General features: G+C 43.4%; 1 protein-coding gene across 7 annotated transcripts in view; it reads right to left on the reverse strand.

Annotated features, from left to right (window-relative positions):
• FNDC3A (fibronectin type III domain containing 3A) overlaps positions 1 to 26,612 on the reverse strand; it is a 459,441-nt gene that overhangs the window by 85,663 nt on the left and 347,166 nt on the right. For all 7 annotated transcript variants that reach the window (XM_073613177.1, XM_073613181.1, XM_073613178.1 and 4 more), the window contains 7 exons: positions 15,703 to 15,756; positions 13,268 to 13,392; positions 12,972 to 13,146; positions 6,463 to 6,549; positions 5,013 to 5,151; positions 2,698 to 2,766; positions 716 to 834 (listed from right to left, as the gene is read on the reverse strand). In XM_073613177.1, coding sequence (XP_073469278.1) covers positions 716 to 834; positions 2,698 to 2,766; positions 5,013 to 5,151; positions 6,463 to 6,549; positions 12,972 to 13,146; positions 13,268 to 13,392; positions 15,703 to 15,756 — 768 coding nt within the window. The remainder of the gene's footprint in view (positions 1 to 715; positions 835 to 2,697; positions 2,767 to 5,012; positions 5,152 to 6,462; positions 6,550 to 12,971; positions 13,147 to 13,267; positions 13,393 to 15,702; positions 15,757 to 26,612) is intronic.

Here is a 26,612-nt window from a genome sequence, read left to right on the forward strand (position 1 = left end):
AAAGAAAACAAATATTAAAACAAAAACCCTGTCAAAACATAAAAAAATTCAACTCTAGCTATAGGCATTTTGGAGAAATACATTTTTAAAGTTCACAAAGCAGGCACTGAAACTTTAGCTTTTGTTCTATGAGAACAGAATCTTGGCAGAATGGCAGTCCTCTACTGCAACAATTAGTGGCTTTTCTTAACTGTTAGGAGCCACTGAAAAAGCAATTTAGAGTTTTGTTGTTAATTACTTGTCAGTACAAGTAGCTAGAGAGGTGAGCGAAGGCTTGTTTTGTTATTGATAAGAATATATAAAATAGTTTAATTGTCATATTCTAGGCACAAGTGCATTTAAAGACAGCAACATACCAGACATGCCAGTGGCGCAATCCTATAATTCCACAGCAAAGTCTAAAACATAATTATCTGCTATATTCACAATGCGTTGGACTATCATACCAGGTAGTGGTTAAAAGTCAACGATGTGATGACTAAATGATGCTTCACCTGCAAAAAGCCATATAGAAATGCCTACTCATTTTTTATTAGAACGCATTTTTATGAAAATCCTATGGGCTGAAACAAGCCCAGCTCAGCCATCAGCTTGTTACCTCTAGGTGAGGTCTAGCAAAGGCGTGCCCCTGAGAAACCCTGTATGTTGTCAGATCTAAACATTTATGAACACAGCTAATCTTATGTCTGTTTCAAATTAATTCAGGAATCATTACCTGACTCTGTCCGCCTTCACTGATGCAGAAAACATGAAGCCGATATAAACAGCCAGGGCTCAAGTGGTCACACAGATGCTCCTTTGCTGTCCCATTGTACACAGTGTCCCACTTGCTTCCTGAAAGATTAGATTGGTGTCTGTTAATCATTGTTTTATTTCTGTCTTCAGTTCCTAGAATCACTAAGGTTCTTTGATATATTCAAAGCAAGACATCAAAGCTTCCTGGAATCAATGTAATTAACTCATCAGCACAAATTCATTGATCAGAGCTGACTAACTAAAATAAAACCTTAGAAAACTCTACACAAAGATATTAGACCATGCTCCGTATTAAGGCCTGATTCACGCCTATGCAGGTTGCAGTTTGCATATTCCAGATGCATTTTTCAATACACATTTTTGATCCATTGAAGTCTATGGAACCAAAAACCAGTAAAAAAATCCCTGACCCTTTCCACAAAATGCACAGATGTGAACTACATTCATAGGAAACCATGTTAAATGGACTGTAGTATGTTTCTGCAAAACTGAAAACACACTAAAAAATGCATAGGTGTGAACCAGGCCTAAAAGAGCCAATAACACACTGAATAGCTTGTTAGCATTTTACAATAAGCTGTAGTACAATGATATCTCAGATTACTATGCTGAACAGGGAAAAATTACAGAAAGCTGATATCATGGAAATAAAATGTCAATCTCAGGTATGGTATTCAAATTATCATTGGGTACAGTAGTTCTGGTTTGAAAGAACTCCACAAAACAGGGATGCCCCTTGGGGAAGGGAACCCAGAGTTGAGAATCCATTTCCAAGAATCGAAACATTTTTTAAAGTTAATCAAACTATTACTACTTGGACAGTAATTTGGTGCTCTCAGACCGTGCACACATGAAATACTGTCTTCACATACATTTGTTGTTATTTGGCCCCATTCACACTTTTGAATGGGGCGGTTTGTGATTAGATATGGGAGACCCAGCGGGGGTTCCCTGCAGGCCAGTGCAAGACTATTTTGCACCCTAGTCAAGACCAGCTACTTGTGCACACCCCCTCCCCCCCCAAAAAAAGCTCCTAACAGTGGGACTATTGTGGAGGGCTGGAGGGTGGATGTTTGCCAAAGATTCCCCACAATCCAGTATACAATTTTTGCCCATATACTATCTACATGAGAGAGAGAGGGATTGGGGATATGAGAGAGTGGGGAGGATGAGGGGGGGGGGATGAGAGGGGGGGGAGAGGATGAGAGGGGGGGGGAGAGGATGAGGGGGGGGGAGAGGATAAGAGAAGGGGGGCCCCCTAGCAGTGTCTGGAGTCCCTTCTGTGCAACTCTTGTCTCAGTCTGTGGGTGTGTCCCTCCTTCCATAGACGTTCATGCTGGCCAGCAGCAGGCCATTCTTCAGGCTGGTGAGGATGGTGGCGCGCAGGCGGACCACATGAGTGATCAATTAACCATCCGAGCCAGCTTTCACCCTCACTAGGCTAGACCGCAGTGCGCCCTAGGCGGCTGCCTAGTTCGCCTAGTGGGAGCACCGGCCCTGGCTCCCACAGCTATTTATGGCTGTTCAAATGCAGTTACTCATCATGCAATTATCTGTAAATGATCAGCCCTGGACACAGACTGTCTGCGTCCAGGGTTGATCATTCGTAGGTGACCGCTGATTGAGGGATTACATACAAGCGGCTTTGAATAACTGCAGGAACAGTCAGCCTCCCATTGTTTTCCATGGGGCTTTCTGCCTGCAGCTAATTGCAGGGAACTCCTGCTCAGTTACCCTCATCTAATCACAAAAGGCCCCATTCACAAGTGTGTATAGGGCCTTTAGGAAGCAAAGTTGCATAAAACTCCTGTGACCCGGATAAGAAGAGAGTATGGCGTGCCAACAAAGCACCACTGTTGCTATTAGCCAAATGTTTACAGCACATTTTCTTTTATTTTTATTGTTGGATACTGCTATAAAAATAACTGTCAAAGTAATTACCATTTGGGTCTTCTGACATTTCCACAATGTACTTAGTAACTGGTGCTCCTCCATCATCTTTTGGTGGATCTATTAAGAATAAATAGATTGTAAAAGTGCAGCTAATAAAAAAAACTGTCTGTTTTCAAGCAATGCAATTTCTGTAGTCAGATATAGATTGATAAGCAACATGACAGGTGATCTTATCCCATATATACACCACTGATAAACAGTTAATTCCTCATACAGTAAACACAGAGGGACATGTAATATGAATTCTGTGGGGTTTTTTTTTTCTTCTTCTCCCTCTGTAGAGGCTATATGAGGAACAGAGGTGTCAAAGCAGGATGACTGTAGGAAGAAAAGACAGAGACAAAATCTTAGTAACGTTTGGCTATGTCATACAGTGGTTGGATGTCAACAAATGTTAGCTACCTGACTGCTGTCTTCTGAAACACTGCTGCACAGTATACTGATAATGCCATTGCTTCCTATCCTATATTTATGTGAATTAAAAGCCTGCCCTCCCAACTCCCGCGCTATAGAAGAGAGTGCAACGGAACTCGACTCTCAGCTTCCCTTTAGTACCTAAGAGTGAGTGTTCAACCTGGTTGAGTGTTCAGCATGTATATGTGAAAGGGTTCTGCAGCAATGGCTGTGGAAAGTACTTGTATCCATACATGTCTACAAAAGTGTGCTTCAGAATAATCTGCCAACAGTTCCCGTACACTGCAGGGAACTGAGGGCACCTATAATCATGCTCCACTGACATCCCGATATCAGGCTCTGCCCCAAGCCCAGCCTTTCAGCTCTGCTCCTCTCACTATTTCCCTGGGAAAAACGGGAGAGTGATGGGCCTGATGGCAGGTCGGGTAAGTGCTCTCCTCTGACTTCAGAAGCCTTCAAAGTGTGCATCTAACTTAATGGTTCAATGAACATTAACATATAGCAAAACACTGATCCTAGATTCTAGAGAGGAATGCTTTGCTAAATGTTTATGTGTATTAAACCATTAGGCCTAAATTACAGTTTTGTAAGGACACGGCTCATCATCACAGCAACTTTCTGATAGACCTCACTCACCGCCACTATACCTTCACGCAAGACTCCACTTACCCCTATTGCACCCGACAAGTAGAGATGGGCTTGGGCTTGTTGGGGATCCCGCCTGCCCAATCCGCCAGGAAGCCGACGGTGTACACAGCTAATCACAGGCAGTGAGAAATTTCCTGATCTGTGCAGCTGCGGACCGGGAAATATCTCACTGCCTGTGATTAGCTGTGTGCAGTGTCAGCTTCCTGGTGGGATCAGGCAGATGGGATCCCGAACACGCCCCAGCCCAACTCTACCGACAAGCAGGGCCCTGCTTGCCATCAGTAAACCTTGGCACTCCAACCACATACTTTCCTCAATTTGCCACCACTGCAACTACATACATTTTAGTACTCACTAAAACTGCAATGATGCAAAGCTTTTCATCTGCTGACAAGGCACACTTCTGCACTTGCCAACATCGCACCTTTGCACTAGCTGACACAGCAACGATGTGTATGTCTGCAGTCACGCATAATTTACCCACAAGCACTTCCGTATTCATTCATTTAAACAAACTGGCACACTTTTGCTATTACCTTTTAATATGAACAGGGGCAAAGCTAAAATAGCCAGGTAATTTTAAGGGTAAGTTTAGGTGGAATTTCAGGCTAGAACTAACCAAGTTTAAAACTGCTCCCAACCCTCTTCTAACCATTATACTAACTACTCTATAGAAAGAAGATGCATATACTTACCTATTCTCAGAGCTTTCCGATCCGGTCGAGTGATGATCTCAGTGGCCAGCTTCAGGAGAGAGCGCTCTTACAATGGATTAAATGCCTGGGTGTTGATATCACTCATAGGCTTACTATGGGGCATCTGTTGGCTGTCCCTCCTCTCTCCCCTGAAGCCACTACTAGCTAAAGAGAGAAGAGCCAATCACATAACTCGACTGGAGTGCCCTGAGAATAGGTAATAAACATATTCCTTCTACAGGGTAGTTTGTATTAGGTGCTAGAAGGGGGGTGGAAGCAGTTTTAAGCTTAATTCCAGCCTGGAATTCAATGGTAAGGATTTGGCCTTCCAAGGGCATGTCTGGCAATCCAAAATACAGCCTGACCATTAATCCTGAGATGTGACTGCTGTGGTAAAACAAAAGCACTTCACTGATTAAGCCTTGCAAATTCATGATTTGAAAGTCATTGAAGATTCTCCCCAACTCTGATCTACATATAACTACAGATGAAATTTGTGTGTTTCAGTTTCCAAACTTGATTATAAACAATACTTGGAAAACTTACCCCAAACAATGCGGACACTCTGTGCATGAACCTTTCCTTTGACTGAAGGTTTTGGTGGTGGCCCTGGCTTGTCTGGACAGGTTAGGAACTCCACAACCTCACTTGGACCACTTTTCCCTTCAGCGTTGTACGCAATAACCTTGAATAAAATACTCACATTCAGTCACATAAACCTGAATTAACAAAACATGGCATGCCACCTCACCACCTACAGCATTACAGGGCCTCTTTTTTGCTAGCCTGGTAATCAATACAATTGCAGGAACATCCACAGCATATTTCAGAAGGCAAATCCCTGTCGCCATACAAAAGCAGCAAACAATTATGAGGTGAATTTGTAAGAATGGTTTTCTGGTACAGTCATTTTTAATGAAAACCGAAATGAAATACAATGCAAGAGTCATCCATACAGGGGGCCTTGAACAGTCATAGATGAAAATCATTTACAACTTCAAACCGCAATTGTCGAATAAGTTGGGTGCAAGTATGACAGTAGAGTGAACAATATTGAAAAGATATAAGGAGGGCTTTCAAGACCAACGTAATTAAATTGTAAATGCAACAACAAAAATATAGCTTGAAGGGCCTAAGATGAGAAAGAACAGTACTGTTAAAAAGCAGAGAACACACCCATGTCACGCCCCATTTACAGACTGGGAAGAATTAACATACACATTTTTTTGGGGTTTAAACAATGAGTGCTTTTTATTACCTAAAAGAGGTGGCCCAACTTCTCCTAGGGATCACAGGTGTGCAGTTAATCATCAGCAGAACTAAAGTCTGCTGATGTCAGCACCTACCCAGACACTTGGACCGGCATCAAATGCATTAAGGTGACATACCTAAGGGCTTCAGACACACTCTAACTTAAAGCTTGTACACTGACCAACTTTAATAATAATAAAAAAAAAAAAAAAAAAAAGAAAAAAAAAAAAAAAAGATACCTCCATAGGCAGTACATACACACATGTTGGGGTAGAACCATTGTTCCCGAATCTTATATTTATCCCTTTTGCTACCATATATTTTGTGCTTGTGCATAAAGGCCAACTTTGTTGTCACACTAAAGAAAGTGAAATGCATGCAGCTTTTTTCCCTAGTCCGCCAACGGCCTGACCCTGTGTATACAGTACACACGCCTATTAAGGAGTAGTCAATGTGGAGCCTGGCATTACAAGACTTTAAACTTTTCTGGAGCAAATTATAAGAAATACTGCTCTTGTGCATGTACCTCAAAATATATACACTGTTGTGCAGTTCTACAGCTGTACAGTATATTATTGGAATAAAGTAGGTTACAAAAGTTCACTGTCATAGTAGATCTCATTGTTATAACAACATATACATGACATTCATGTAATATATCTATGTACAAGGCAGCTAATTTAAAAATTGATATTCTCCAAAGGGCACCTAAATTACTTAGTGCTTGTAAAAGAAATGTACTAACCCTGAATTTGTATTTTGTGCTGCGCCTCAGGTTCTTCACTGTAAATACGAGGTCATCTCCATTATATTTTGGCTTAAAGCCATAGCCCTGTGAAAATACAAACAGGTCAGCTTGATGCGTATCAACTCACAAAACACGTGGCTTTAGATACAGTACCTTGAAAAAGTATTCATACCCCTTGAAAATTTCCATATTTTGTCATGTTACAACCAAAAATGTAAATGTATTTTGTTGGGATTTTATGTGATAGACCAACACAAAGTGGCACATAATTGTGAAGTGGAAGGAAAATGATAAATAGTTTTCAAATTTTTTTACAAACAAATATGTAAAAAGTGTGGCGTGCATTTGTATTCAGCCCCCCTGAGTCAATACTTTGTAGAACCACCTTTCACTGCAATTACAGCTTCAAGTCTTTTTGGGGATGTCTCTACCAGCTTTGCACATCTAGAGAGTGAAATATTTGCCCATTGTTCTTTGCATAATAGCTCAAGCTCTGTCAGATTGGATGGAGAGCGTCTGTGAACCGAAATTTTCAAGTCTCACCACAGATTCTCAATTGGATTTAGGTCTGGACTTTGACGGGCCCATTCTAACACATGAATATGCTTTGATCTAAATCATTCCATTGTAGCTCTGGCAGTCTCAAGTCTTTTGCAGACTTTAATAGGTTTTCATCTAAGATTGCCCTGTACAGTAGTACCTTGGATTAAGAGCATAATCCATTCCAGAAGCATGCTTGTAGTCCAAAACACTCATATATCAAAGCGAGTTTCCCCATAGGAATCAATGAAAACTCAGATAATTTGTTCCAGTGCCACTGCTAGTGTATGCAGTACTGCATGTGGCCAGAGGTGGAGGGCGCTGGAGACACTCGGGAATGGAGTGTTTCCGAGCATCTCTGGGCGTCACCTGCGCCCCCGAACCTCTAGCCACATGCGGTACTGCACACCCCAGAGGCTTGAATCCTGTTTGCAAATCGAGTCAGGATTTAAAAAAAAAACAAGAAAAAAAAAAAAACACAGCTTGTATTGTGAAACGCTCGTAAACTGCGTTACTCACAATCCGTGGTTTTACTGTATTTGGCTCCATCCATCTTCCCATTAAACCAGCTTCCCTGTCCCTGCTGAATGATGATGATGATGCCACCGCCATGTTTTGCAGTGGGGATGGTGTGGTCAGAGTGATGTGCAGTGTTAGTTTTCTGCCACACATAGCATTTTGCTTTTAGGCCAAAATTTAAAATTTTGGTCTCATCTGACCAGAACACCTTCATCCACATGTTTGCTGTTCCCCCACATGGCTTCTCGCAAACTTCAAATGGGACTTCTTATGGCTTTTGTTCAACAATGGCTTTCTTCTTGTCACTCTTCCAAAAAGGCCAGATTTGTGGAGTGCACGACTAATAGTTGTCCTGTGGACATATTCTCCCACCTGAGCTGTGGATCTCTGCAGCTCCTCCAGAGTTACCATGGGCCTCTTGGCTGCTTATCTGATTAATGCTCTCCTTGGCCGGCCTGTCCGTTTCGGTGGATGGCCATGTCTTGGTAGGTTTGCAGTTGTGGCATATGCTTTCCATTTTTGGATGATGGATTGAACAGTACTCCGTGGAATGTGCAAAGCTTGGGATATTTTTTATAACCTAACCCTGCTTTAAACTTCTCCACAACTTTATCCCTGACCTGTCTGGTGTGTTCCTTGGCCTTTATGATGCCGTTGTTCACCAATGTTCTCTAACAAACCTCTGAGGGTTTCACAGAACAGCTGTATTTATACTGAGATTAAATTACACACAGATTGACTCCATTAACTAATTAGATGACTTCTGAGGGCAATTGGCTCCGGTAGATTTTAGTTAGGAGTATCAGAGTAAAGGGGGCGGAATACAAATGCACGTCTCACTTTTCACATATTTATTTGTAAAAAATGTTGAAAACCATTTATCATTTTCCTTCCACTTCACAATTATGTGCTACTTTGTGTTGGTCTCTCACATAAAATCCCAATAAAATATACGAAATGACGATTTTGGTTGCAACATGACAAAATGTGGAAAATTTCAAGGGGTGTGAATACTTTTTCAAGGAACTGTAAATTACATTAAAATGAAGGCTGGGAACCAAAACCAAAAAAACAATATCACCTTAGTAAACTTTTTCACATTCATCACATTATTTTGTTCGGAACTACTATAAATTAGAATAAGTTTACAATTTTTGTAAATTTGTACTGACGACTGCACACAACCAAATTAAATTCAACCAATATAAAAAGGTACCATAGCATAAGAAAAATAAGTGTCACCAATGTCACCTACACTCTGAAAATACTAAATGACTGACAGTCATGGTAACCAGCTAAGAAAATAGCATTTACTAGAGATCATTAAAATGGCTATAAAGCATTCCCCTGCAAAATGGATTGTGGTGCATTTGTGGTGACACGGTATAGTGTTTTTTTCCCCTCAAATTATTGCAATACTAGCCGGAATTTACATTCCAAATCACATTTATGAAACCAAATCACAGCGGTGTTTTACTTACCAATTACTGCACAGTTAGCGGAAATTCACATTATGATCCGAGTGTCTTTGACTGCAATGTTAATAATATTTTATTGTCACCCCAAACCAAAACAGAAGTGCTGCTCCAAGAGCTGACACCAGGCTTCCAGGTACTCCAGTACTGTCGGGTGCAGGCTTGCCTGTAAGGGCTTGCTTAGCCCACTGAAGCAAATGGATGAAAAGTATGGAAAGCCGCACACCAATATTCAGCCCAGTTAGAATATGTAAGAGAAGGGCTTAAGCTTGTCTCCTGCAGAAGCCATTCCCCCCTACCACGTTTCACCCACCCCCTGGCTTAATCATAGAGCTCTACTTTCCAACAATGTCTTACCTTACATTTATCGGTGTGATGAATAATATACAGTACAGTATACTTCAAGGTCTTGTCCCCAAGGTTTCATATTGTGTGGATTATTAAGATAAGAACTCAAGGAAGTGATAAATTAATTATAGTTAGGAAATGAAGATGTATTGGCGTTCCACACAAGTATGAACTCTTAAGGTCACCTTACTAATCTATTCACAGACTGCGGAGGAAAATCGGACTACAAAATGACTCTTCTCATAAGAGACCTTTACATGAGAGTACATACTCATAGCAATTAAGGGGGCACAAAGAGATGACTAGTGCCAGCCAATAACAAGATATCCGATGATCACATATACATGGTGAGTGAAGCCTGACCTGGCTTAATTGACCTCATGTCTAGAGGCAATTCAACACCTTTATAGAAATACATTTATCACAGGTCACAAGAAATGGAAAAACTGCACCATATGGCCAAGAGTTTATAGACATCTGACCATAATGCCTATACCAGCTTGTTGGACATCCCATTCCAAAACCATAGGCATTAAAATGAGAGAGAACTCTCTTAAAGCATATCTAAACCTAAAAACAAAGTGCAACTACTTCAGCTCTCATACCTGTATGGATGGGAGAAAAATTTACATTTTCAGTATTGGCCTGTTTATTCAGTGATAAATTTGTCATTAAAGTGTTACTAAACCCAGAACCTGCATTCACTATATCTGGTCTCCCACAGTACACAGAACATGGAAATGCAGCTATTTTAGTAAATATAAACTGCTAATTACCTTTTCTCATCAGCACTCTATAGCAACCTTATGACTTCTATCAGTGTCCAGCCGAGGACTGGTTAAAGCTTGTAGGAAGAGTTTTCATTCTCCTCTGTCCTATGAGGCTGCATGTACTACAGCATCTCCTACAGCATCTCCTACAGTTGGATCAGCTGCGGGATCGGGGGACCACCAGTGCAGAGCTTGCTCAGGAATGGCAGCAGGCAGGTGTGAGTGCATCTGCACGTACGAGGCGAAGACTTTTGGAGGATGGCATGGTGTCAAAAAGGGCAGAAAAGAAGCCAATTCTCTCCAGGAAAAACATCGGGGATAGACATATTCTGCAATAGGTACAGGGATTGGACTATTGAGGACTGGGGTAAAGTCATTTTTCTTTGATGAATCCCCTTTCCGATTGTTTGGGGCATCCAGAAAAAACCTTGGCCAGAGAAGAAAAAAGTGAGCCCCATCAGTCCTGTGTCATGCCAACAGTAAAGCATCCTGAGACCATTCATGTGTGGGGTTGTTTCTCAGCCAAGGGAGTGAATAAAGAATGGTACAAGAACATCCTCCCAGAGCAACTCCCAAGCATACAAGAAAAGTTTGGTGATAAACAATGCCTTTTCCAGCACGATGGAGCACCTTGCCATAAGGCAAAATAGATAATCAAGTGGCTTGGGGAACAAAACATTGAAATTTGGGTCCATGATCAGGAAACCCCTCAGACCTTAATCCCATTGAGAACTTGTGGTCAATCCTCAAGAGGCAGATGAACAAAAAAAACCCCCCCCACAAATTCTGGCAAACTCCAAGCATTGATTATGCAAGAATGGGATGCCATCAGTCAGGCTGTTGCCCAGAAGTTGATTGACAGAACGCCAGGGCGAATTGAAAGAGAAGAGCTGACACTGCAAATATTGACTCTTTGTATAAACTTAATATTATTGTCAATAAAAGCCTTTGACACTTATGAAATGCTTGTAATTATACTTCAGTATACCATAGTAACATCTGACAAAAAGATTTAAAAACACTGAAGCAGCAGACTTTGTGAAAACTAATATTTGTGTCATTCGCAAAACTTTTGGCCAGGGCTGTATATTCAAATATGTGCTGTGGTATTATTAAAATAGAGTTGTTTACAAATGTCTTTATAAATTTATCCTGAGAGTGGAAGTCCCTTTATCAAACGTACTTAATGAACAAAAAGATGTAAAAAAAAATTAAAAGATCTAATTTAACCAGTATTTTTTTTTTAAGTAGTTTTATTGTAAATAAAAAGCACACATTATCTTTAATTTGTCCCAGTTAAAATGACAATAAAATGAGATTTCTGGAAAAAGCATAGAAGGGTTTATTTTTTGAACAATAGTTTTTATCGAAAAGGTTTTTTTTAGGCCCCTTTCACACTTGTGTGACTTGTCCTGCGACTTGGGACTGCAAAGTCACATGACAAGTTGTACCCCGTGATTTCCAATAAGTACCATTCATATCTGTGCGACTGCAAAGTAGTCCTTACACTACTCTGGTCCGACTTTGATGCGACTTGAGGTCCATAGACCTCAAGATTACACAGGCATTGCTTTAACCTCCCTGGCGGTATGATTATTTCAGATTTTTGATGCTGAAAGTGGTACAATTATTTTGTATGGAAATTTGGCGTTTTATATTGTAGGCCTGTAATTCTTAGGAATAATTCACTTAAATCTGTCCAAACAAGAGTCTAGTAGACATCCCGGGTATGATAAAGTTTGAAAAACAAAATCATAAATTATAATATAATAACGAACTATAAATAATTAGAACAAATAATAATAAAAATTATTATTCAATAATGTAATCAAAAACACTGAAATTTGCTCAGTTGCAGAATTGTCGCTGTCATTACTTTCGGTGTTTGATGACGGATCTCCCCACAAATCACTATCGCTCAATTCTGCAAGTGATTCTAATTTATTATCTCTGTTTTCTAGCTGGTCTAAAACCACTTTTGATGTAAAGGGACGGTTTTGGTTGTTATGGACAATCTCCAGTTTCCAGGCAGAAAGAACAGTATTTATAATATAAAACTGCATGCAGGGCACTGGACAAACTACAGGCAGGGACAAAAGGGAGTTGAAATAAATTGATACAGTAATGTAATCTGTAAGATTACAGTGTACTGTATGTATAATGTGTGTTTCACTTTTTGAATTTTGGCGCTGTTCTCTGCCCCCGTGCGTTGCAATGCTTGCAGGGAACGGAGCTCGGCTCCGATAGATCGAGCGGAGGATGGCTCGCACACAGTGCAGGGAGACATCGCAGGTTCCTGGGGACAAGGTAAGTAACCTCTTCCTGGATCCTGCGATGCTATCCCGAGTGTGGCTCGGGGTTACCACATTTAGTACTGAAAATTCACCCCGGGAATACCGCCAGGGGGGTTAAGTCACATCAAATTTGTGGCAAAATCACGCGACTTTCAGGTCACACAAGTGTGAAAGGGGCCTTAATTGTGCACATATTCTCTTCATGTGATGCCGAAAAAAAAAATAAACAAAACAGATGAAAGTGAAAAAAAAAATAATGGTAAAAAAAATGGAAAACGTAATCAGAAAATTAACAGCAAAGGGAGGAAGAGGAGGCAGGATTTAATGCAGGCTGATTTGGAGGTAGTTCTTACATTTGAGATCCTCAAGTAGTCAATACACTGCAACAGTTTTTTAACCTTATAGTATAGTCCTATTACTATAGGGTATGGTGGTTGAGTGTCTACAGACGTTTTGGTTGTATAATGCAACATTAGTGCCCCTAAGCAGAATTAGTAAGATGAGATAGGAAAAGTAATCAATTACCGAACAGGATGTATGAATTTGTTTACTGCACATACCGAGGTTTCGTCTTCCATTTCCAAAATATAAGAAATTCCTTCATCGGACGGTGTACCTGAGGGTTTAGTCCATTGTATTGATAACCAACTAATTCCAGCTTTAAGAAGTGTAGGACTTGCTGGCACTGTAGGAGCACTGCCTGAGGTGTAGAACAACACTTCTTCGCTAAAACCACTTGGAAAAACAGAATAAAATGGTCAGTCAAACCACCAAGGAAGATAATAGAAATAGAAGCACAGAATAAAATGAAAATATTGAAAACTAAAAACTAGTTTACACAGAGAAGGTATCATACCTCATGCCCATGTCATTTTTTGCTGCAAGCCTGAAAGTGTACCCCATTGCTGGTGACAGCTTTGTTACCCTAAACTGCTTCTGTAGTCCATAGTAACACTGGGAAAACTCCTGGCACCCCTTTCCCTAAGGGAAAAAAAACTGTTAATTTTAAATCTAAAACCATAAACATGTTGTCATCATTCTAGAGGTTTTCCAATGTAAATTAACTATAAAGAAAATCATACTGTTTCTCACCACAAATGTAAAATATGGAAGGAAACAGCATACAGAGGATAGAAGTCATCATAGCTAAGTGGTCTATACCAATGTTTCTCAACTCCAATCCTCAAGTATCCCCAACAGGTCATGTTTTCAGGCTAGCCATTATTTTGCACAGGCGATTTGATCAGTTTCACTGCCTTAGTAATTACCACAGCCGTTTCATCTGAAGGAAATCCTGAAAACTCGCCCTGTTGGGGGTCCTTGAGGACTGGAGCTGAGAAACATTGGTCTATACTAATTATGGAACAATAGCATCACCTGCTATACCAGGGACAGCTTGTTCACCCACTGAAAAGCAATCCTGCAGTGTATGGCTTTTTTTTTTTTTTTTAGAGGGCAGTAGACAGATGTCTGGAAGGCGATATGCTGCCTCCTCAATGACTGCTTTAACACAGAAAAGCCCAGACCACCGCGCAGCAACCACATGCATTGCACATTGTCGGGGCATGGCCACATTTGCTTGAGACCCCTTTCACACCGAGGGCGTTTTGCAGGCGCTATAGCGTTAAAAATAGCGCCTGCAATCCGCCCTCAAACAGCTGCAGCATTATCTCCAGTGTGAAAGCCCGAGGGCTTTCACACCGGAGCGCTGCGCTGGCAGGACAGGAAAAAAAGTCCTGCCAGCAGCTTCTTTGGAGCGGTGAAGGAGCGGTGTGTTTACCGCTCCTCCACCGCTGCTCCCCATTGAAATCAATGGGGCAGCGCTGGGATACCGCCGGCAAAACGCTGCTATTGCGGCGCATTGCGGGCTGTTTTAACCCTTTCTCGGCCGCTAGTGGGGGGCAAAAGCCCCCCGCTAGCGGCTGAAATGCGACGCTAATCCGACGGTAAAACAGCGGTGTTTTACCGCTGATGCTATGGCCGGCCCGGTGTGAAAGGGCTCTAAATTAGTCCCGTTTGGTGGTGGTGCCTCCCGTCAAAAGCAGCAGGGGTTTTAATTTATTGCTGCCGAATGTGTACAGCCCTGAGCGGCTGCAAGTTCCTCTTTAGGTAAGCAGTAAAACAGCGGCTCAGCCACCCGTTTTTACTGCCCCCCCCCCATGTGAATAAGGCCCAATTTTACCAGAACTAGCTCACAGCCTCTATAGGTGCTTACATCAGCTTATCTATGAGACAGATTTCCTTGAAACTGTAACATCTAACTACATTAAAAGGGGTAGGTTATCTGTTTGCTCAAGGATAAGTACACCGCTAAGAGCCAACAGCTCCCGCACTCTTGGCCTCTGTATCAGTAATCATCATATAACTGACCTCCTTCAGCAGAAAACTTCCCTTTTTCACTAGCCAGCCTGTCTGCAGAGGGTTTACCCCCTCTGGGTGCTGTTTTCACCTTCTCAGTGCCCAAAGTAAATTATAGAGCTTGGCTACAGAAAATAATGGCAGTCTACCCACTATATGTGCTGAAGAAAAGATGGGTGCTGCCATTAGTCTTTGTTGCCAAAATTGCTCTGAGGTTGGCAAATTAGGGCTGAAGTTGGGCTACAAATGTAAAAGCATTTTGCCAGGTGAAGATTACAGAGGCTGGGGAAAAGCAGGGAGATGTAGTACATTATTTATCATTTAAAGTGGGTGTAAACCCTTACATATACCCACTGAATTGACAGGCCTCAAGTGATACAAACATGTGATACAAAGATGAAACAAATGCTCCTGCAGAAGTTTTACCTGTTTATCGGCTGCCCTCTCTCCTCTACAGCCATCTAAAGCACACATTCTACACAGCATTACTGAGCACCAGAAAGCAGGGATTGATGGTCACCCAGTGCATAGCATAGAACAGGGAGCCAAGCGTAATCTAGAGCTGAGTGAAGGGAAAGGGAGGGTCCCCTCTACAGTCTCATAGGGAAACATGCACAGCTGAGGCTATCAATCATCACTGTGTGCTGGAGGGGCGCAGGGGCATCTCCCGTGATTGTCTGGTGTCAGTATAGACCGTCAGAAATGACTCATGCAGAGTAATGAGAGGACAGGCAAAAATCATAGAAGGCACTTTGCACCAGGGCATTTTTTTATTTCAGAGGTTTAAAACCTCTTTAAAGCTTAAGAACAACTGCAAAGAAATATGATAACCACAGAGACATTGTGTTTAATCTGCTCCAGGCCAAACTGGGTTCTGTATTTTAATAGTAAATAAAAATTCCGTACATAAAATAATTTCTCTGTTGCACTTACTTCATCCCACTCAAGAAGATAGCTGTGTATCTTAGAACCATTGTCACATGATGCCTAGAAATAAAAAACACATAATACAGTTAATTAATTAGACAAAACAGTCAATTGGAACAAGGACCTGAGGTGTGTAAATTCAGTATAATCCTCATCTCAGCATGAAGTGTTGTAATAATCCCATATTGATCATCAACAAGTTCACAGAAGAATAAATGTCAGAGTATGATGGGAAGAACACAGCACACAAATAGGTTCAGCTTTCTTGAGTTTCAGGCAAAGCTGGAGAAAAAGGATCCAATCAGAGTGGAAACTTTGGAGATGCAACTGCTGAGCTGGAATCCTTATCCTTTCTTCACTAAGTGGTGAGTCATTGGCCTTGAACAAGTATTGTATGTACATATCAGGTGTCCAGCTACGTGAATATGTATGTACATATCAGGTATCCAGCTACGTGAATATGTATGTACATATCAGGTGTCCAGCTACGTGAATATGTATGTACATATCAGGTGTCCAGCTACGTGAATATGTATGTACATATCAGGTGTCCAGCTACGTGAATATGTATGTACATATCAGGTGTCCAGCTACGTGAATATGTATGTACGTATCAGGTATCCAGCTATGTGAATGTGTATGTACATATCAGGTGTCCAGCTATGTGAATGGCTGCTAGCACTTTGTGGGTCACTGCCTTACTAGTAATTAAAGGATAAAGATGACAACTGTGGACTTGTGCATCTTCAAAAATAAATAACAAACAGCAATTTTCATACATGTGCTACACACAGAGTACAGCGTTCACGGGTGCGCTACGCACATAGTGTAGTGTTTAGGGGTGCTCTACATACAGAGTGCAGAGTTCAGCCCACTTCCCCAGCTGCTTACCTCTGCATCTCCTTTAACATCTCACTTTTATCCCTCTACAGCTCTGACTTTTGCACAGAACCCCCCTTCCACTGGCCTCATCTTTTACCAAACTCCTTTAAAGGCTCCACCATTTTCCACGTATCTTACTTTTGTTGCTGCATGAAGCTGAAGCACCCAGTTGGCTCTAGTACCTCCCCACACACTGTAGGATGCTCCGCCTTTCTTACTTGCAGGGGGATCATTCAATGGGGGGCATCTGTATCTGGGCATCAGTGGGGGAAAAAAAGGAGATCACAGAAGGTGAAGCTTACCACACGACGCTTCCCACTCATTACTGAACTGCAGCCCGGACATCTGCATCTCCCTTATCCCTGTCCCGCAGTCAGTAACAGTATCTTTTCAGGAGATCTGATCTGTGGGAGCAGCTGAATAACAAGCTATCACTTGTAAACACAGAAGTCAGACTTCTGTGTTTACAAGTGATAGGGGGTGAGCAGGCAGCAGAGGGTCTGTTGCCATGTCATGCTTCTGACTTCCCAACGTCAGTAGGATTGGAAACCAGCTCTCATTTGCCTCATTACCCCTGAGCCAGAGGTGGCAGAACTGAGTTCCACCAAGTTCCAGCTGAAAAATAACCCTGAATCTGGCCTACGAAGAGGAAGGAGCTTGAAGAGGAAGGAGCTTAAAGAGAAGTTCCCATTTTAAAAACAAAATTAAAAGTCAGCAGCTACAAATACTGCAGCTGCTGACTTTTAATAATCAGACACTTACCTGTCCCACGGTCCAGCGATGCGGGGGATAGAAGCTCCGCTCATCTCCCCGTCTGTTCGGCAGTGCCGGCATTGCAACTGTGGGCGCCGGCTGTGGCTTCACAGCCGGACACCCACTGCACATGCGCGAGCGGCGCCGCGCCGTGATTGGCCGCTCAGTCATCTGGGACCTGTAATGTGTCCCAGATGATTGACAAGAGAGAGGGGGCAGAGCTGAGCCCTTCCTGCGCCGAGGGGAAGTGATGTCACCAGCCCAGGCACTGAAGGAGGCAGACTACAAGGGACCCCCTAGCAACAGCCAGTTAGAGGTGAGTAAAAAAAATTTTTTTTCCAAATTTAAAAAAAAAAATTTTTTAAGAACATTCATGCTTTTTTTTCGGTGGAACACCACTTTAAGAACTGGAGTAAAAGAAATAAGTCTACTATATGCGAATATGTATTTTGACGACTTGCACTCTATGGTATAAGCTACACAGGGTGCATGTAGTAGCGAGCAATTTTGCATGATTGCTACAAGATGCTACTGGTGTAGTTTACTCTATTGGAATCAATTGTTCTATCCATTTAGAGGTCTAGTGGTACCCATAGGGATTCATAACAATTATAGTAGTACAGTTGATCTACAAATAATATCTTGTGTAGCCTAATGAGGTAACTGTCAGAAAGCAAATTGTTAGTAACAAGAGATTAAAACACCTTCTGTAGCCTAGTCCTCTAGTTCCTATTTCTGAAGGATTCTCTTAATTCTAACATCCCTTATTATTATTACAGTTAGGCTCGGTTCACACTGGGGCGACTTGTCAGGCGACCTAGTCGCCTGACAAGTCGCCTCCCGTTCTGTGCTATGGAACCGTTCTAATCGGAGCGACGCAAGTCGCTCCGACTTAGAAAAAGGTTCCTGTATTACTTTGGGGGCGACTTGGGGCGACTTGCATAGACTTCTATGCAGAAGTCGTCTCGCAAGTCGCCCCGGCAGTCGTTTGCAGGTCGCCTCGCTGAGGCGACCTGCAAGTCGTGCCGCCCATGTGTGAACCGAGCCTTATGAGCTAAAAAAAAAAAAAAAAAAACACTCTTTGGTGTGCCACTCAAACTGGAATAGCTACGAGTCCAACAGGGACCAAGCCCTACCAACTGCCATCCAGCCGTTTAATGATATTTTCTCAGACCAATATGAGCACTCTTAGGCCTTGTTTACACTGGCGTACTACAGTGTACACCGTGCAAAAGCCATGTTTGCCCACACAGCATTGCACAGGTGTTCGTGCAGGCAGTCCTATTCATACAACTGGGACGCAGCGGCTGCATAGACACACCTGCTGTTCCCAATTTGACATTTGTGCGGGTGCACCCACACAGATGTCAAACTGTGAGCAGCAGCTGTGGATATGCAGCTGCTGTGTCTCAGCTGACATGAATGGGACTGCCTGTGCGGGGATGCATGGAACACTTGTACATCCCTGTGTGGGCAAACACGACCCTTGCACGGGTGTACCCTGTAGTATGCTTCTGTGAAAGAGGCCTTATTGGACAGGAAAATGGTTAGTGGGCTCAAACTGGAGCAAAACTCTCTTCTTTCATTTAATGGAATAGGCGTTCTCCCTGACCATCTGGAACACTCATAAGGTGAAAGGGGGCAGGGCCAAGCCAAACTTTTACAAGAAAAACTCAAACTTGCATGTAAAATGTTATCTGCCTACATCTCTGTATCAATGGTTTTATGATGCAGTTTTCACTGGTGGGAACATCTGCTCTCGTTTTGAATATATGTTGATAACTGATTCACGTTAACCACCGGGGATTTGTTTGAGTCGATCTGAATCAGGGTAATAAGGCAAATGAGAGCTGGTTTCCAATCCTACTGACGTTGGGAAGTCAGAAGCACGACATGGCAACATAGGTGCTATTGCTGCCGCTGATAACGGCCATGTTATGATTTACAGATCAGAAAATAGAACATTGCCTAATTACATCAAAACACAACAAAGGCAGCAGACTGTTTAAACATGTTGCCTGGCATCATTCTTCAATGAAGTGTGAAAAGAAAAGACGGATTATCGGTAGGTGGCCGAGGGTTTCCTGACAAGTGATTCACTAACTGTATGAGCAGTGAATTGCTGCGAGAAATATGAGAAAATATTTACTAGCATATGAACGTACTCAAAGGAAGTGAAAGGAAGGACCGCTCCCACTCTCCAAACACAATCTGATAAAGAGAACAGGTGCTATTACCACCACCCCATTCCTGATATCTCCATTCTCTTTTACTTTCCAAATGTTCAATTAGTGGAACCAAGTAACTAATTGTATCACACACTGGCCACTGACTTGATGAATTCAAGTAAAGCAAAAACATGGTTAGCTTTGGAGGGTAAGATCAAATGTTTCAAGCTGAATAACGATGATGGCAATAAGAATAAATGCATAAATGTTAAATGGAATTTCGAAGGACAATGCAATTCACTTAACCATTTCCGGTACGCCGCACGCCGGTATACGTCCTTACTTTGACGGGGGATATCGTTATTATGGCAGCAGCTAGCTGCCATAACCCCGGTATCCTCTTGTTCGGCCGGCGGTTCGGTTTCTGATTCGCTGCAAGATCATTTTTATCAGCGGCGGGAGAGGGCCCTCTGCCACTTACCGGATGCGTCGGCAGCGGCGGAGGCGATCTGATCTTTACCCTGGCTGGGCATGGAGATGAGTGAGGGGAAGATGGACCCCACCCGTCTCCATAACAATGCAGGGTGGAAGAGACGTCAAAACATCCTTTCCACCCACAGCTCTTAAAGAGCCTTTTTTTTTTTAAATGAATTTTTTTTTTAATTGCATTTAAGTGTAAATATGAGATCTGAGGTTTTTGACCCCAGATCTCATATTTAAGAGGTCCTTTGATGCTTTTTTTTTATTACAAGGGATGTTTACATTCCTTGTAATAGGAATAAAAGTGACACATTTAAAAAAAAAATAAAAAAAAAACAGTGTAAAAAAAAATAAAATAAAAAGGTAAAATAAATAAGAAAAAAAAAAAAAAAATTTTTAAATGTGCCCCGTCCCACCGAGCTCACATGCAGAAGCGAACGCATACGTGAGTAGCGCCCGCATATGAAAACGGTGTTCAAACCACACATATGAGGTATCCCTGTGATCGTTAGAGCGAAAGCAATAATTCTAGCCCTAGACCTCCTCTGTAACTTAAAACATGCAACCTGTAGAATTTTTTAAACCTTGCCTATGGAGATTTTTAGGGGAAAAGTTTGTCGCCATTCCACGAGCAGGCGCAATTTTGAAGCGTGACATGTTGGGTATCAATTTAACCAGCGTAACATTATCTTTCAAAATATAAAAAAAAAATTGGGCTAACTTTACCATTGTCTTATTTTTTAATTCAAAAAAGTGTATTTTTTCCCCCAAAAAAGTGCGCTTGTAAGGCCGCTGCGCAAATACGGTGTGACAGAAAGTATTGCAACGACCGCCATTTTATTCTTTAGGGTGTTAGAAAAAAAATGTATAATATTTGGGGGTTCTAAGTAATTTTATAGCAAAAAAACCTATTTTTAACTCGTAAACAACACATCTCAAAAAGAGGCTCGGTCCTTAAGTGGTTAATGGATTTGTGGCTATCTGATTAGTAACATGGAGGGTCCACAATGGTTCGACACCCTGTCCCATTGTTGCTTGCTTTAAAGCTTTGCCCAATTTTATATCTCAAGCGGCACTGATTGTGAAAGCTATAAGGACTTATGCCGCGTACACACGGTCGGACTTTCCGGCATACTTGGTCCGGCGGACCAGAGTGTGCCGGACAATCCGCCCGTGTGTGGGCGGCGGCGGACTTTTCCGGCGGACTTCTTCCCAAAAGCCCGCCGGACCTAGATTTTAAACATGTTTGAAATCTTTCCGTCGGACTCAGTTTCGGGCGGAAAGTCCGCTCGTGTGTGTGCTGGTCCGACGGAAAGCCCGCTCGTGTGTAGGCTGGTCCGACAGACCAAATACGACACGAGGGGATGGTATTGCATCTCGCGCTCGCTGCAATAGGAAAAACAAATCTTCCTATTGCGGCGAGCGCGGGGCATACCAGGCCCTTAGGTCTGGTATGGATTATAAAGGGGAACCCCGCTACGCCGAAAAAACGGCGTGGGGCCCCCCCTAAAATCCATACCAGACCCCGATCCGAGCACGCAGCCTGGCCGGTCAGGAAAGGGGGTGGGGACGAGCGAGCGCCCCCCCCCCCTCCTGAACCGTACCAGGCCGCATGCCCTCAACATGGGGGGTGGGTGCTTTGGGGGAGGGGGGCGCCCTGCGCCCCCCCCCCCCAAAGCACCTTGTCCCCATGTTGATGAGGACAAGGGCCTCTTCCCGACAACCCTGGCCGTTGGTTGTCGGGGTCTGCGGGCGGGGGCTTATCGGAATCTGGGAGCCCCCTTTAATAAGGGGGCCCCCAGATCCCGGCCCCCCACCCTATGTAAATGAGTATGGGGTACATGGTACCCCGACCCATTTACCTAGGAAAAAAGTGTAAGTAATAAAACACACCACACAGGTTTTTAAAATATTTTATTAAACAGCTCCGGGGGGGGGGGATCTTCCTCCGGCTTCGGGGGTCTTCTTCCGGCTTCGGGGGTCCCTCCGCTTCATCTTCTCCCGGCGTCCGGTTGGTTCTTCTCCGCTCTCCGGCCTCTTCTCCCGGTGTCGCAGGTCTTCGGCCGGCCCCTCCGCTCTCTTCATGTAGCTCTATTGCGAGCGGAGGTCCGGACTTCTGGGCTTCTGGGCTTCTTGGCTTCTCTTCTCTTCCCCCAGATGTTGACACGACGCTCTCTCCGGCTGGACTGGTCTCTGAGGGCTGCGTTGTGACTTATATAGGCGGAGACCCCGCCCCCATATGATGTCACAGTCCTTGGGCATGCTGGGACTGTGACGTTTTAGGGGGCGTGGTCGACCACGCCCCCTAAAACGTCACAGTCCCAGCATGCCCAGGGACTGTGACATCATATGGGGGCGGGGTCTCCGCCTATATAAGTCACAACGCAGCCCTCAGAGACCAGTCCAGCCGGAGAGAGCGTCGTGTCAACATCTGGGGGAAGAGAAGAGAAGCCAAGAAGCCCAGAAGCCCAGAAGTCCGGACCTCCGCTCGCAATAGAGCTACATGAAGAGAGCGGAGGGGCCGGCCGAAGACCTGCGACACCGGGAGAAGAGGCCGGAGAGCGGAGAAGAACCAACCGGACGCCGGGAGAAGATGAAGCGGAGGGACCCCCGAAGCCGGAAGAAGACCCCCGAAGCCGGAGGAAGATCCCCCCCCCCCCGAAGCTGTTTAATAAAATATTTTAAAAACCTGTGTGGTGTGTTTTATTACTTACACTTTTTTCCTAGGTAAATGGGTCGGGGTACCATGTACCCCATACTCATTTACATAGGGTGGGGGGCCGGGATCTGGGGGCCCCCTTATTAAAGGGGGCTCCCAGATTCCGATAAGCCCCCGCCCGCAGACCCCGACAACCAACGGCCAGGGTTGTCGGGAAGAGGCCCTTGTCCTCATCAACATGGGGACAAGGTGCTTTGGGGGGGGGGGCGCAGGGCGCCCCCCTCCCCCAAAGCACCCACCCCCCATGTTGAGGGCATGCGGCCTGGTACGGTTCAGGAGGGGGGGGGGCGCTCGCTCGTCCCCACCCCCTTTCCTGACCGGCCAGGCTGCGTGCTCGGATCGGGGTCTGGTATGGATTTTAGGGGGGGCCCCCACGCCGTTTTTTCGGCGTAGCGGGGTTCCCCTTTATAATCCATACCAGACCTAAGGGCCTGGTATGCCTCGCGACGGGGCTCGCAAGGTGTCAATCTAGCCGATAAAAGCGGCAAGATTGACATCCTTTTCTAGTCCCGTCGCACCTGAGTCACGTTCAAAATGAACGGACTTGTCCGTGTGTGGGCAAGTCCGTTCATTCTGAAAGTCCGCCGGAACTCCGGCGAAAGTCCGTCGGAAAGACGGGCGGACTTAGCCCGCCGGAAAATCCCGGCGTGTGTGGGCAAGTCCGTTCGTTTTAAAGTCCGGCGCACCTGGCGGACAAAGTCCGTCGGAAAGTGTGCCGGACCAAGTAGGATAGAAAGTCCGCTCGTGTGTACGCGGCATTAGGCCTGGTTCACGCTTTCACTCCGACTTTGGGAGCACATGTCGCATGACGTGTACAAATCAATGGTTCCCTATGAGAGCCGTCTTAACTGGTCCAACACAAGTCGGTCTGACTTTGAAAAAGGTTCCTCCACTACTTAGGTCTATTTTCAGCCCATTCAATTTCAATATCAATGAAGTCAGATCCTCGTCCTAACCATCCGACATGGCGATAACAGCAGCAGGAAAATACATTTATGCCACACTGGGATTATTTTGATTGGTCAAAGGCCAAGTCGGACTATGTCAAAGTCGGAGCAAAATCGTATCCTGTTTATTCAAGTCGGATGAAAGTAGGATTGATGTCGCAGGGCAAAGTCGAATCAACAATCGTGTCATAATCAGTTTGAACCCGGCCTTATTCACATTATGGGGTTGATTTACTGAAACTGAAGAGTACAAAATCTGGTGCAGCTGTGCATGGTAGCCAATCAGCTTCTAACTTCAGCTTGTTCAATTAAGCTTTGACAAAAAAAAAAAAACCTGGACGCGGATTGGTTTGTATGCAGAGCTGCGCCAGATTTTGCACTCTCCAGTTTTAGTAAATCAACCTGTCTGCATTGACTGGCAGATTTCTGCACTGGATAAATGCCAGTCACCACAAGGGTACATAGAAAACAACAGTTAAGGTAATCTTGCGGCAAATATACCGTGGAGACCACTTTTATCTCAAAGAGAAAAGCACGGCGTTCCCGAAAATACCGGGGATATGGCAGCTAGGTGCTGCCATAACCCCGGTATTTAGCGTCAAAGTAGCGGCGTATGGGTACGTTGTTTTGCGTTGGTTAAGGCATTCTTTCCTTTATTTTGACTTGGTGATTTGGCCAGTAAGTATACTATTTTTGAAAATTTGGGGGTGGGATGCCCTCTATAAATATTGCTCATGCTCTCATAGGCATCAACCCAATACGAAAATAAGCAAATAGTAATACCACAAAAAGCGGGCTTGCCCTTTGAGAACTAAAGTCAACTTTATATAAAACTTAAAAATTATATAAAAACAATACAAAAAACTTTATCGGATTACATATTAAAAAACATATAGTATATACCATACAGTATTAAATATAGGCGTAGAGCTAGTATATGGCTTTAATACATTCAGTTAATGATTTCCGCAGTATTGGTCTACGCGTTTCGTGGGAGCTCCCGCTTCTTTAGGACCTCAGAAATCATAGGCAGTATGTAGGTCTAACTGTATTACAAAGACAGGAAAAATGAGTATGGCAAACAGTATATCATTTTTTTTTTTTACATACAAAGTGTATACCGTATTTATCGGCGTATAACACGCACTTTTTTCCCCTTAAAATCAGGGGAAAATCGTGGGTGCGTGTTATACACCGATCCCCTGCGATCCGGAGCTGCCAGATCTTCAAAATCGCCGACCACGATTTGAAAATGGCGCCGCCGGCGCCGAAATACACAGAGCCGGTCCTCGGCTCTTCTCGGCCACTTTCGGCTTCACTCGAGCGCAGCCCGAACCTAGCCGAGTGTTCTCGGCTAGGTTCGGATAGCTCCGCTCACAGTCACGCCCATCCCGGGCGGGACTACGAGTGGAGCCGAAAGTGAACGAGAGCCGCCGAGAAGAGCCGAGAACCGGCTCTGTGTATTTCGGCACCGGCGGCGCCATTTTCAAATCGCGGTCGGCAATTTTGAAGGCTGCACTGGGGCAAGGCTGCACTGGGGGAAGGCTGCACTGGGGAAGGCTGCACTGGGGAAGGCTGCACTGGGGAAGGCTGCACTGACAAGGCTGCAATGATGGGCATTTAAATGTAAGTTTTTTTCCCTTCAACTTCCCTCCTAAAAGTTTTTTTTTCCTTAAAATTCGTATATGTATATACATATATATATATATATATATATATATATATATATATATATATATATATAATTAGGGTGTTTTCTAATGAAAAAAATAAACTGTAAAATTTTTGCAGACTTTGCTTACGCCCCGAGTCTGAGTGATGTAAAAGATATATATTTGCTAAATTTCAAGAAGACTGGATAATGTTTAGAGGTTGCACACTTTGATCCGTTTGTAAAAGTAGGCAAAAAATAAGATTTTTCAATGTTAATTATTTTTATTGGGAAAACTAGAAATCACAAACTTAAAATACTATTAAAACTATACACTAAGATTAATAGGTAATTTGACAGATGCAATCTCTTGTTTTGTTTGCTTGGTGACGACTTTTCTGTGATGCTCGACTACCCTCAACAAGAATTGTTTTTGTTGTTCATCCCTGACCGATTATATTTTTATCAGAGCAATTCCTCTTTCTGCGATATCATTGATAACCTTAAGAGCGTTCACATGGCTTCTTAGAGAATCACTGCAGTATTCTGTCACGTCCTGGATCCCAAACAATTGGAAGAATGTCTTTGTTTTATTAGTAATGAGATGGCTCAGGTCTTTTCCTTCAAAAAAACATGTTTTTACCATCTAATCGTTTCACTTCCTTTTTCTTTGCTGGTTTGGTTTCTAAATTTTTAGTCATATTTTTCTTAACAGCCTGAGTAATACATTCGTCCAAAAAAGCCAATCCTACATTTGTTTCTGACAGATACCAAAGGTGTCTCTTAGCAACTGCGAGAGCACATTTTTTGACGTCTGCATCTGGGTAAGTGCTCAAAAGCTGTAGCATATCCAAATCATTCTTTGGAGCCCATCGACTTACAATTGCCTTATGCCAAAAGCGAACATATATGAGGCTGACAAAATGTGCAACCAGTTTCATTCCTTCCAATTATCGTTGAGGAACATTCAACTGTTTAGTGAAGAGCACAATTTTAAGTGCATATATTGCCTTTGCTATCCACCTTGCTTGATGCAGTGCCCCTGGGATCCTGAAACTGAAATAGTTTTTAGACCAACCTCCTAGGTACAGGAGTGAGAGTTGTAATAACTCTATGTAGTCTTCTCTTGGATGACTTCCGTCTTTTAGGACATTTTGGATGCAGTTAACCATTTTCACTCGTTGTTCTTCTAGAAAGCCTTGAACGGGACTTTCTTCATCCAGCATTGTTGTATATGACTTCTTATCAAGTGAAGCCCACAGACTTTGCTTTGATAAAAGTGTTCAATGTGTGCAACCCCTAAATATTATCCAATC

Source organism: Aquarana catesbeiana, linkage group LG02 (assembly GCF_042186555.1).
Source record: "Aquarana catesbeiana isolate 2022-GZ linkage group LG02, ASM4218655v1, whole genome shotgun sequence".
NCBI classification, from domain to species: domain Eukaryota; kingdom Metazoa; phylum Chordata; class Amphibia; order Anura; family Ranidae; genus Aquarana; species Aquarana catesbeiana.